The sequence below is a fragment of the Xenopus tropicalis genome, chromosome 2, assembly GCF_000004195.4.
Source record: "Xenopus tropicalis strain Nigerian chromosome 2, UCB_Xtro_10.0, whole genome shotgun sequence".
Taxonomy (NCBI): domain Eukaryota; kingdom Metazoa; phylum Chordata; class Amphibia; order Anura; family Pipidae; genus Xenopus; species Xenopus tropicalis.
In genome coordinates, this window is record NC_030678.2 from 133,604,358 (window position 1) to 133,617,707 (window position 13,350).

Sequence of the window (13,350 nt, forward strand, 5' to 3'; positions counted from 1 at the left end):
TATTTTCTACGATATTTTCGTTAACTTACGCAACTTTTCCATGCTTTGCGTCAATTTGTGCTACAAAATCGTATTTGTCACAACGACTACTAAAGTTTCAGAATTAATTTAAGCTTTGTTATCGTGACTTTCCTTTGGCCAGGTTGGAGCTGCAGAGTGCCATGGAGTCCTATAGGAGGCTTCCAAAGTCAGAAAGTTTTTCGCTCCGTTTACAATCGTTCGGATATGAAAATTTCTCAACTTTCGGATCGTACCACAATATGCAAAGTGACAGCATCCTGCACAATTTAGTATAATCAGCCCACCTCCTGGTCATTAATAAACAAGTTAAAAAGCAAAGGACCAAAGACTGACCCCTGCGGTACTCCACTAACAACAATGGTCCAATTAGAAAATGTTCCATTTACCACCACTCTTTGTAATCTATCCTTCAGCCAGTTCTCTATCCAAGTACAAATATTATGTCCCAGGCAAATATCAATGTTATCATTAACTTTCTGTGCAGTACTGTAGCAAATGCTTTAGCATTACCCTGTGCATGGGCATAGGCACACAAAAGATTTTGGGATGATGTAAAGCTGTGGTCCGCAACCTTTCTTACTGGTGAGCCACAGTCAAATGTAAAAAGACTTGGAGAGCAACACAAGCATATAAAAGTTCATGGAGGTGCCAAATAAGGGCTAAAATTGGCTATTAGGGGCCTCTATGCACACTATCAGCTTACAGGGGCTTTATTTGGTAGTAAATCTTGTTTTTATTCAACCAAAACTTGCCACCAAGTCAGGAATTCAAAAATAACTACCTGGTTTGGGGGCACCGAGAGCAACATCCAAGGGGTTGGTGAGCAACATGTTGCCCCTGAGCCACTGGTTGGGGATCACTGATGGAAAGCTTGCCTTAATAACAGTGTTTACAAAATGGTGCCTGCTTGCTGTGATTGTGAATTCCAAGATTGAAGGAAAAAAATGTATAACATTTACATAGAGTAAGTAAAGTTTAATTTGTCTGACTATCATAACATAACAAAATCTGGAATTGTTTAACAGGCTGACAATTCACCTTAAAAATGAAGGAAACTAGTATGCATGTTTATGTGTGTACATGCATGAGAAAGAACCATGTGCAGAACTAAAACTAGTGGTAGGCAGTGTGGGACTGTGCCTTGGGTGCATTTTTCATTATGGTTCCTATCTACTTCCGCTGCCTTTGAGCTATAGGTGAACCTTGCACACAAGTAGCACTTGGCCTGGCTTTGATTGTGTGGCTTGAAGAGTATAGTTTTATAACAGAAAACATAGTTCTGCATTATGTACCCTACTTGAACCCATATTAAGGAATCAGCTATTTTTACTATTAAAGGGGTTGTTCACCTTTAATTTAACTTTAACTGATATTCAATTTGCAATTGGTCTTCATTTGAGGTTTTTTTTAATTATTTTGCTTCTTTTTAGCAGCTCTCTTTGGAATTTAAGGAACTGTCTGTTTGCTGAGGCAGGCAGAGGTTTGAATGAAATACTGGAATATAAATTGGAGAGCCCTAAATAAGTAATAAAAAGCAACAATAGCAATAAAAATGTGGAAAGAGACAGAAGAAGGCAGGAAATCATCTACAACTATTACAAATGAAACATTAAGACCAATTAAAAAGTAGCTTGGAACTAGATATTCTATAACATACTACAGGTGTACTTAAAGGTGAACTACCCATTCAATGTTGTAAGAGTGAATTTTATTGTACCCATAAGGGATCTTGACCCACTCTAACAAAAATTGTCTAGCCCTGGAATTTTTTAAACATCCCTTCAGCAACAGCAGCATTATGTTGGCAAATACAGTGTATTGTATTCCTAAAGATTTGGAAACTCTATAATTATTATCTTCCATGGCCAACGTCTTGGCCATTTTCCTTCGCCCCATGGAATAATTATTTAAAACAGTTTGACATATTGCTCCATGAATTACCTTCGTTTCATACTACAAAGTTTATTGGCACATTGTTAGTTATTCTGTCACTACTTTACCTTCAAATCTCGAAAATAAGGTAAGGCGTGACGTCTGCAAAGACTACATAAAAACAGCTGTGGCGCGAATCCAGCAGCCACTCACCGCATACACGGAAGTGGCGAACCAATTACAATGCCCCAAGTATCTATCACTTATAGAGCATCTCAGAGTAAGGACCATCGCCATGGCAACCAACAAATAGCGCATCTTCGTCTCAATTGCTTTTTCGTCGGCGGCAGTTTTCTTCATATACTGATATAACAAAGCCCCTGCAAAATGGCATGATTTTTACTTGCTGTAGGGGTGATGCTGTGCGAGCAAGAGGAGCCCGGAGCGCTGTGCCCGTACGGGCGGAGATGCAGGTGTTGCTGACGTCACGCTGCCAGCCGCTAGCTTCGGTTCGCTGTGTGAGTGCGCAGAGCGGGCTGCTGAAACGGCCGTTCCCTGAGTCCCGTTGGCACCATGGTGGCGAAGCAGAGGATTCGGATGGCTAACGAAAAGCATAGCAAAAACATCACCCAAAGAGGCAACGTAGCCAAAACCTTGGTAAGAATGCGAGAGGGGGTGTGTCTTCCCCCCCATTGCTGTATCCTCTGTGCGTGACACCCCAACTGCTGGACTACAATTCCCATAAGTCACCAGAATGTGCCGGGGTGGTGGAAGAAGATATCTGCTCTATAAATGCCTGTCTTTTCATTCTGTAGTGTGAATTGTCTTTGAATAATAGATCTGGGCAGTAGAGCTGTTAAGTCTGTGGTTTATGTGCCTGTGCCACACTGTGCCTTCAGTCTGTACCGGGATGCTGTGTAGGCAAGGGCTCTGGCTGTGCCCAGTGCTGTACAGGGATGCCCCAGCTATGAGGAATTGTGCCACAGACTTTGTGTGTGACTTGAATTACATTACACAGGGTGTGCTTCTGTGCTGACTTGTCATTTAGTAAGTGTGGTACAGCAAGGTTGCCCAAGAGCTTGCCCTCCAGTCTTTATTAGTACTGAGTAACAGTTGGAGACCTGTTGAATGGACATACCTGTTGTACAGCCCTAGCCTGTTGTTTGTGTACAGTATCCCAGGGTATACATAGTGTACATATAAAGCCCTGTGGGTATATATCCAGTATGTGTTTTAAAACAAGTGCTTTCTCTGACTCTGTCAGATTCCCAACTACAACAACATTGTATTTTAGTTGCACCCTACAGGCTACAGATAGATCCTTTACTAGCTGGTATAGAGCATACGGAACTGTTATTTTCTCTGCTAATCTCGTGGGGATAGACTTGTCTATTCACACCGATCCATCCATATTGGAAAGTTGGGCCAAAGTTGGGGTGTTTTGTAACTTTGACCCTGTTGTAGTGTGCCTTAAAGTGAATACTGCTGAACACCTGCTCTGTTTATTTGCTCATGGTGCAAAGCAAATGACTGTCACTGTACTTTCTTATTAATAAGGCACACTCCAATGGCATGTGGCACATTTGTATATGGCACTTGGGTGGTGATCCTGGACTAAACAGTTATGTGTCTCTTGGACACGCATAATATTCAGAGCTATATGTGTGTACACACACACATATAGCCCTGAATATTATGCGTGTCCAAGAGATTATTGAAGCCACTCCTAATGGCATGATAGGGGGATAGATAGACAGACAGACACAGGGCAATAATTACCATATAGGCACACATATGAGGCACATGCCTAGCTTTAGGGAAGCAACCCTTGGGAGATAGATAGATAGATAGATATAGATATAGATAGATAGATGATAGATAGATAGATTGATAGGACCATCATTACCATACAGGCACACACATGGGGCATGTGCCACGCTTTAGGGAAGCAACCCTTGGGAGATAGATAGATAGATAGATAGATAGATATAGATAGATAGATGATAGATAGATTGATAGGACCATCATTACCATATAGGCACACACATAGGGCATGTGCCTAGCTTTAGGGAAGCAACCCTTGGGAGATAGATAGATAGATAGATAGATAGATAGATAGATAGATACCATAATTGGTACAAAAACTCTGGGATCCTATAGTTTTTACTAAAGTTTGTTAAAAGAAATCTATACATCCGAGGTAGGTCTCAGTTAAAATACATAGTATAAACCAGCTCATATGTAAAAAATTAAGAATTAAGGGCCTCCTCCTGGGATCATATGATTAACGGTACACACAAACAAACCAAGGCACACATACATGCTATGTCACATTAGCCACATTTCTTCCTCTGACAGTTAGAGCTGCATTATTTCCTGTCAGGTGATCTCTGAGGGAGCACACAGCCCATAAAGGGGCTTAAGGGAATAGATGTTAAAGCGCAATATTTACTGATATATATTCCAGTTTGTTAAAACTCTTTAACAGGCCACTTAATAATATATAAAGTATCTGTTGGTTTAAGTATTCATTCTGGGAGTATAGTCTTCCTTTAGTGGGTGTACTACCATATGCAACAGTGCAAGCTGCTATAACTTTAGGCACACACATCTGGAAGAAGTGCTGAGTCTCCTTTATCACTGGAGACTGAATAACAGCCAGCTAATTTTGCTGTCCTATTATGTAAGAACATGTGATTTGGGACATTTGAGCTTCCAAACACTTCTGTATGGAAAAAAAGAGGCTTATTCAGATTCTCTTGGGACACGTGGGAATTAGATTCTACAAATGGTTTCTGTAGATTTCTTGCAGCATCAGGTACTGTAGCCTGATTGGGAGACAGAAGCAAAACTCAAAGTCATTAGCCAAGTCACACACGGTTATCAATTGTTCTATATATATATATAGGTATTTATTAGCTGCTAATGAGATAATGTGCACTGTTGGGATTGAATTGCATATGAGTGATGTTATACTTACATTATTATATAGAGCAGATGTTATCATCAGCATATTTATAATCCAGAAGGATGTATAGGGATTTAAAGTTTTTGTCTTTATCAGGTCACTAACTACTAAATGGTATCTGTTGCTTACCCAGTGGCACCTTATACAAAAACATATACATACAGACCATGTATATATACTGTATATACAACGTATATGAGAATCACCACTCACTACTCACTGAGGACACTCGGTAACTGTATAAACAACCAGGAAGGTACATTATTACAAATTGTATTGTTATAAAAAGTAAAAATGTGGACAGAGGCTACATTACATGACACCAAGATTTTCACTTGACAGGAAAAAGTACTCTGAGATCTTATCTGCTCTGCAACAAAAGTGTATATTGTGTATTTAGTAAGGCAAGCCATGCAATTACACAATGAATAGTGTTAATGAAGGGATACAAGTGATCTCTAAAGATAAACAGCAATCACTGTATAAATCTGTGTACCCCTGCTGAAACATTCACCATTATTCAGTAATATTGGTGTGTTGATTGTCCTTCTATACTTTGTATTAGCAAGTTAGTTATTTTGGAAATGTGGGATTTAGCCCCAGAATATAGCAAATTAAATCAGATTCCTGAAAGCATATTACTTTTATTGATGCACTGTAATGTTATATATACTATCTATATATCATACCGTTACAATGTTTTTATTGGATATTTTTCAACCAAAATTTTTGTTCCCATAGTATTTGATTTTTTACAATTTTAGAATTTATTTTATACCCGCACACTACATTACATGGCAAATGGATAACAAACTACATTTCTTTTTCCACATTTTAGAGGCCACAAGAAGAGAAATATCCTGTAGGACCTTGGCTTCTGGCACTGTTTGTTTTTGTTGTCTGTGGATCAGGTATGAACAAAGAACAAGCTTAGATGAATCAAAATTACAATAAGATATGTTCTGTCTCCTTTTTCAAATGATGTGCAGTTAATGCATGAAACAGCTGTAATGACACGCACATGTAATGCATTGAATACATTTGTAGATGTGCCTTCATTTATATTACTGACAACTCTAAAATACCAATTCCTCTTTAGAAAAGAACAACTTGCCACAGACTTACCGGTATCACTGACCTACTTCTTTACTCATAGAGCTTATGGGGCAAGAGCCACACTTGTCCTCCACTCCAACGGGCACAATAAATTGATAACTGAGTACAGAAATGCACAGCCTGAGGGACATACAAAGAGGAATACTTATCTCACTAATCTCTTTTGTGTGTCATTCTGCAGTGAGCAATAAACAAACATTGCTGCACATATATATCAGCATGTAGAACACAGAGCACTCATGGGACTTATGTGCAGAAATTGAATGGTGTAAGTTGTTGTTTCGGTCCTACACAGAGGACCTTAATCAAGACATAATATATATATATATATATATATATAGCAATGAATGTCAAAGTGGAATTTTGCATATTGCATATGTCCTGTATATAGAGAGTCTGGACTTGAGTATGTGCTGTAAATGAGCAGCAAAGAAGATTAACAGCTACTGTGGTATCTTTGGAGCACAAATCTCAAGTGCTTAAGGATTGTGGTGAGCATGTGTAGCCTAATCTTTTTAGTGATCATTTAATAATGTGTTTATAATATATATCAACCAAAGCACACATTAAGAATAGTATGTGTTTTTGGGCCTCCAGCAATTTACATGGCCTAAAATACCTTTAATGGCAAAACATCCCCATTTATTTACATAAATCTAAATCTGGTAAATCACTATTGGGATGTTTTGATACGGTCAGAATACTAATGTTTAAAATGCTACCCCTTGCTACAGTAATACAGGTCCATTAAGAGAAATGTTTGCATTTTGCATTACATCTTTGTGCCCCAGTCTCCCTAAAACAGGATGGGAATAACAAATGAGCCAGTTGCCTTTTTGGAAACAGTTTACTGAAACAAAGATTTCAGCTGAACAAAAAACCTACAAATAGAAAAAAAATTGGGTTTCAGTCAAATTCTGGTGTAGACAAAGCAATGCTCTGCAGGTGCAGAAGGATTTCTAGTGGTTTGATCTATTTTACAATATCATAGGCCCAGGAAAGTGTAAACAAAATGACCTATTTAGCAAGATAGATCTGCCAATTTGTCTGAATTTGTTCAACTGATTGAGCAGCAATTATCTCCTATGTATATTCACATGTACAATGTAGGCTTCAGTGATGAAATTCTTCCCTGCATAGAACTTCCAGTTTTGACATACCTAGACTAGGTAAAATATGGTTCAATCAGAGCTACCAACCCTGAGGATTTTTTACATTATACATTTTTCCCTTTGATAACATCAAAGAATCATAAACTAACTAGCAAGCTTGTTTGGGTTTATTATGTTTTTTTGTGTAGCCTTGGGATTATTGCTGTTCTTTAAATATGCTAGCACTGGGATCATATATCTCTTTTAGTTGCAATGCAATAAATTTGTGGTATCTTTTAAAGCTGGAGGAAACAATATTTGCTATAAGTACATATTTACGTAACCTTTTCAGAACAAGATACATGGATGCTTTTTCTATGACATTTATAGCCATTTTGTCTAGACTAGGCTAAACAATGTATTGTAATTGCCTTGCTTATATTAATCTCAGATTTGGAGAATTTAAGAGGATTATCTAGCAAACTGATTGAGATATGAAAAATGTGTAAGGCAAAGTAAACAACTCTTTTATGAAAACCAGACATACCATTCCCTGCAGAAGTATGCAGAGCCTTGACTATTCTTCTACTCTTGCTGAATAACAAATCCTACACTGGCATTTTATTATTTAGTTTCCTAATGTGATATATTTTATATCACCTTATATTACAAGAAAACATTGTTTCAATAACAACCATCAACCACAACCATCATTTTCAGATGCAGTTATCTATGTTTTGTAATAAATATTGCCATTATTTTTTCAAGTTAAGGCAGTAACATTTGTGAACTTTGGTTATAAAATAGTGTTATAGATTATAACAAAAAAAGCTATTTTTTATTATTTTACAGCACCATCTATTCTCTCTTCTGTTTTAACTAGATTCCCAGCCACTGTTGATGAAAGCAGCCCCAAAGCCCCTTGTGCTGCTCGCTCCCTCAGTGACATAGCCAGTACAAGGCACCTGGGCAGGCATTAAGTACTGGCTTGCAGAGCACTTTAAGTGCACTGGCACCTTTCCTCTTGCATCATAATTAATGTGCAAGGAAGGGTCATGCTGGTGGACATCCATGTTCCACCCTATGTTGAAGACAACCTCCCACTGATATTTACAAAACAGTTTGGATAAAATAACCTATTCCATTATTTATAATTTTCAGCTAAGCTGAGCAGTCTAAGAGACATAAACTACACTGTTGCATAATGACATGGCATTATTGAACTGGCCTGAGGGATTCAAGCATTGTAATTATCCTAAAATAGACTAAAACATCTACATTGGCTATAACTTTAGTCTTGGGCTCTAAACAAAACTACATAATAACAGTGGTGAATTTTCCACTAATCAGAACTCTTTCACTTGATGGTATTTGAATTTCTTTTTCATGAATCAAGCTAAATAACTATTTTTTCATTGATTGTATGAACTTTTAGCACAGACCAAAACTGATAAGACGTTTCTAGTACGGTGATAGTATGAAAAAAAGTTATTTTTAACCAAACTGACAGACCGTTGGGGTTTTTTTGTGTATTGCATACAAATGTGCAAAAGCATAAAGGTTGACCTACAGTGGAAGGCACAATAGGCGCAATATAATTTTAATGTTCTGAATGGTTAGAGTTTGTTTCTAGCCCTGCTCTCTTCCAAGCTGCTTTCATGCAGACAAAAGAAAATTGATTAAAATAGTTGCTTGCTCCCTTATGAAATTCCTAAACTACAGCCACATTTTGCCAGTGTTGCATTAAAACATAGTAAATAATGTTGAGTAATATATCTGTATCGCTATGATTCTTAGTTCTATAACCACGTATGTTTCACATTCATAAACATACATTAATATATGGTAAAATGTGCATTTTAAAACATAGGGTAAGAACCCTAATGTAAAGCTCACTACAAAAAAAAGTCATCTATATAAAATATTTTTGGACAATACTGTATAAATTCTTTGATGGCCAGTAGAAATGTTGTATATCATTCATGTCCAAACGGCAAGCTCCTTTCCTTCCCCAAGCAAATATTACCACCCACCCCCTCCTGCTCAGAATGTATTTATTTTGTGCGACACAGGGTAAACATGGCAATTGTATTTAAGTATTTTTTGTTGTTTTAAGCGCCTGAGTGATAAAAATACTGACTGGCAGATCTCTTTTGTTTTGTTCTAGCAATTTTTCAAATAATCCAGAGCATCAGAATGGGGATGTAAGAAGATAATGATGTTGGACATTTGGCCTTATCTAAGAGCAAAACTGTGGAACTGCATCTATCTATACAGAGATTCTTTTGAAAACCCTTTTTTTTTTAACCAGTCATCATACCAATATCCCCCTGAAGGGATACAGACTCTTCAATATCCCAAAGGAGTTGTAGCAATTCCACTTCGAATATTGTTAGATGATGGATTATAGAAGTTCTTGGTTTTTATAAACTTGGTTTTTCTGCAAAGGCTGCGTCTCCGTATATTATGGGCAAGAGTAGCCCCTTAAAAATAACTTTAAAAAACCCTTATTTAAATAGTAATCAATGATAAAAATGCACATACATTAAAAACACTATGAAAATCTCCCATCAAAATGTCATATTCAAGACTTGCAATCCCAACAGTAGCCCATGCATTGGTGCACTGTTATTCTATTAGGCACTTTTATCCTGCTACTGTCCTACAACAGGCAAAAATGTTGGTCTGATGCATTTCTTTTCTGTTACTCACTTTTTAAAAAATGTTCTTTTTTCTTTTCTTCTAGTCTGTCTATCTGTTGCTTCAATATGTGATATAACCACCACTCATTTCTTGTAAAGTGCAGGGCTTCCTTGTTCCTTATGCATCAAAGCAGGTGCAAATTGCAAATCAGAAAAAAGCATATAGGTGCATACGCTTATGTAAATTTCTATTTAATGGGTGCAATTCTGTACCTATTTTATCAACTGGCATGTATAATGAGAGATCCAACTTCACATCCCAGTGATTTTGGTTTGGATGTAACCCCTAAATTGGTTATAATATATTATACTCTATTCAAATGTTGACTTATTGTGCCATGGCTTGGGGGGGCAAAATCATGAGAAATTAGAAGTTTGGTGTACAGTGCTACAAAGATCTTAATTTTTACTTAAATGCAGATTTCAAGGAGAATACTCTCTTTATGATTTTGTTACTCAAGGTGCTCAGTGGAAAAACTAAACAAAGGCAAAAGGAACACTTGAGGAAGTTGCTAAAGTCAACCAGTTATCTGGAATGTAAAATCAATATGATGGCCAGACTTGGCAATAAGCCATTTAACCCTGACATGATAAGTCAAGACTGAGCAGGAACCATAACGTAGGCTGCTCTTGGAAACTATAACAGAGGCTAAAGCTACAATGCTGTGGATATTAGTACTGCAGTCAATACTCGTGGATAGACCTGCAAATTGTGAGGTAACACACAACTAAAAGCAAAGCATAAACTTTATACTGTGAAAAGGGAAGTTATCCCTTCAGCTGCCAGGCCATCTTCTATAGTGACACCAAAGACACTAGATCATGTAGATGACTTAAATAACTGGCGATAATGATCTAATCTCTGTGACCTCTGGGTTTTTCTGCAGGTTCCAGACCTGAATAAGAAGATTGGCTGTGGGATAAGCCAGGCCCACAAACCTTTTCTCAACAATTTGTAATTGAGAGGGCACTCCTTAGTTTAGCCAAAAGTTCCAAGGAAGTTTGGCAATATTGCATAGTGAAAATTCATGCTGTCTCCTCTAATTAGCCATCTAAAACTCAAAGGGAGTATAACAGTAATCCTGTGGACCATTAGCACTTATTAAGGTAATTATAACACATATATTGGTCCAGATAGTCACAAGTAAATAGAAGAAGCTTATTTAAACAGCAAATTCCAAGAGACCAGGTTATAGGTTTTTTAATATTGGCAGATCACTTTAGCTCCTCTTATTTATCTCATTGTGTGTTAAGGTAATCTTAAGATGTGGGCATGTATGGGGGAAAATTCAGGTTGGGGTCTGTTTTGGTACTAAATCCATTTTCTGATGCAATTATTCCAGTTATTGCGTTTACCCTTTCAAGCTATTTTCTATCTCATCCTTTTTTCATCCTTCTACTTATAGTTTCTGCCTGAGAGAGCAAATTATGCTTTAAACCTGTATGAATTGCTCCTCTGTTGATAATATATCCGGGTGCTTAAGATCTTGTTGTTTACTGGGGCTAAACGATAAAGTCAAAAAGACACTTAGTTTAAGCCATTTAAAACACAGAGTCCTGATTTAACCTGCTTGTGAGGAACTTTTCTTATGGGAACAAAATGTTCAGCTTTTTCCACTTAGTCTTGAGTGGCAACCAATGGAAGGGAGGTGTGTTTTTTTTCGAAATGTTTACTCGCTTAGCATTGGCTGTCGGTCTTCATTGTAAGAAAAGCAGACCAGAGGGCCTTTTTGTTTAACCTGCAGGGTACAAAAAGGGTAAAACATAATCACACATTATACATCTGTAACTGTTAAAATGAGAGACTGGCCAAGTTTAAGCCCTCTTATGATATGGTTCTTACAGTTAAAATATCCTAGGGTTTTTTAACCAATAATGGTTTTTATTTCCCAAAGAAAATAAAGCAGGTTGCAGCATTTTAGATGATAAACTGTATAAAGGTCTTTTTTTATTACTGACAAATATGAGTAAGCTGAAATGGTACAACAGGTTTATGAAGAAGCTATTTGATAATAGCAGTGCTTGGGATATGTGGTGGTTGACACATGTAAGCGACAGATAGGAAGTTGCTGCGACAGACAGGAAGTTGCTGCCAGGTATACAAAGGTCAACATGCATCAGAAAAGTCTTGTACATTGTAGAATGCAGAAGATCCCACATCAAGGAGAGGATAAAAGCTGGCCAATTGCAGAACAGGGCATTGACACATAGCCTACTCTGGGGGTTGTGAGTCTGGAAACCATATTCATGGGAGATTTTTGTGTCTTAATGTATGTGCATTTTTATCATTGACTGCTAAATAAAGATGGGTTTTACACTAGGATGAAACTTTTATTCTTTTTATTCTACCAGGCCTTATCTATCACAATGGAAAAAATGGTGAGGCAAAGGACATCTATAGGATATCTAATGATACTGTGCCTAAAGAGTTTACTTGGATGAATAGACTCTGACATCACATTTTGGTGCATAACAACTAAACTGCTGCTCCAGGAGGGGACTGCTTTATTTAATATAGACTTTTGGCTGTAACAGCTTTATTTATCATTTTTATTTAATGTATTTTTTAAATATGGGTGTTGTTTGGAAGATAAGATACATATGCACTGGGTGATTCATGTTTATGTTGTAATGTGCTTATTCATTTTAATAATTAACTAATTTTTTTGCCTATTTATTTCATATAGTTTTTTTATTTTAATAAAAGCGTGTGTTACCTGTGTAAAAGCCTTATTCTAGGGTGACCAGATCACTTAAAAATTCAGGGACACGTCTAATAAATGCAAATTGCATTATTCAAATAAACTACAATCAGTTCAGCCCTGCTGGCTGGATTTTTTTAGACGTGTCCCTGAATTTTCAAGTGATCTGATCACCCTACTCTCACTCTTCTGTCATCAGGTTTGAAAAAAGCAACATGAATGTGTTTTATTTGATCTAGGAAACTGCCTGGTATTGTATAGTAAACTTATGCAGTACTGGCTAAAGGGGATTTTCTTTCATGAAAAAGTAATAATCTATATCTACTTGCATGGTGGGATGTACTTCCTGGTACCCTTTATTCTGTCTAGTTTCTTCATTACAAACCTTTGTGCTTGAAAACGAAGCAATGCTAGATATGGTTCCCAAGCATAAATAAAAGCATTTTTAGTTAAGAAAACAAACATTAACACGAATAGAAGAAAATGCAGTATATCATTCTGGAGAAACCGAGATTTTCTCAAAGTTTAAAAATGTCTACTCCATTTCTTTTATTTCAGGGTAGAATGTGTTCCCTGGTACTCAGGTTGCTGTTTATTTTCTTCATTTTTTAAATTGTTTTGTATTTCCTGGTATTTATATAGTGTTAACACATTTCCGCAGTGCTTTACTCCAGTGGAGCTTATAGTAGCGCCAATTTTATAAGGAGCCAATTACCCTGCCTGTGTTTTTTCGAATGTAAGAGGAAACTTGAGAAAGAGTATTCTTCCACAGTCTGATCCGCACCCAACCAGAACCACAATGATCGCACAAATGTAAACCCTAACCTAAGAATAAACCTGTTGGTCTTGGGGTTGTGGTACAACCTGCATATCAATAC

At 37.1% G+C, this 13,350-nt stretch overlaps 1 protein-coding gene across 1 annotated transcript; it reads left to right on the plus strand.

Annotated features, from left to right (window-relative positions):
- Positions 1-2,240: 2,240 nt before the first annotated feature.
- Positions 2,241-12,447, plus strand: serp2 (stress-associated endoplasmic reticulum protein family member 2). Its single transcript, NM_001171602.1, is given in 3 exon segments — positions 2,241-2,550; positions 5,700-5,772; positions 9,236-12,447. Coding segments are annotated over 3 exon segments (198 nt in total). The 5' UTR covers positions 2,241-2,466; the 3' UTR covers positions 9,277-12,447.
- The last annotated feature ends 903 nt before the right edge of the window (positions 12,448-13,350 follow it).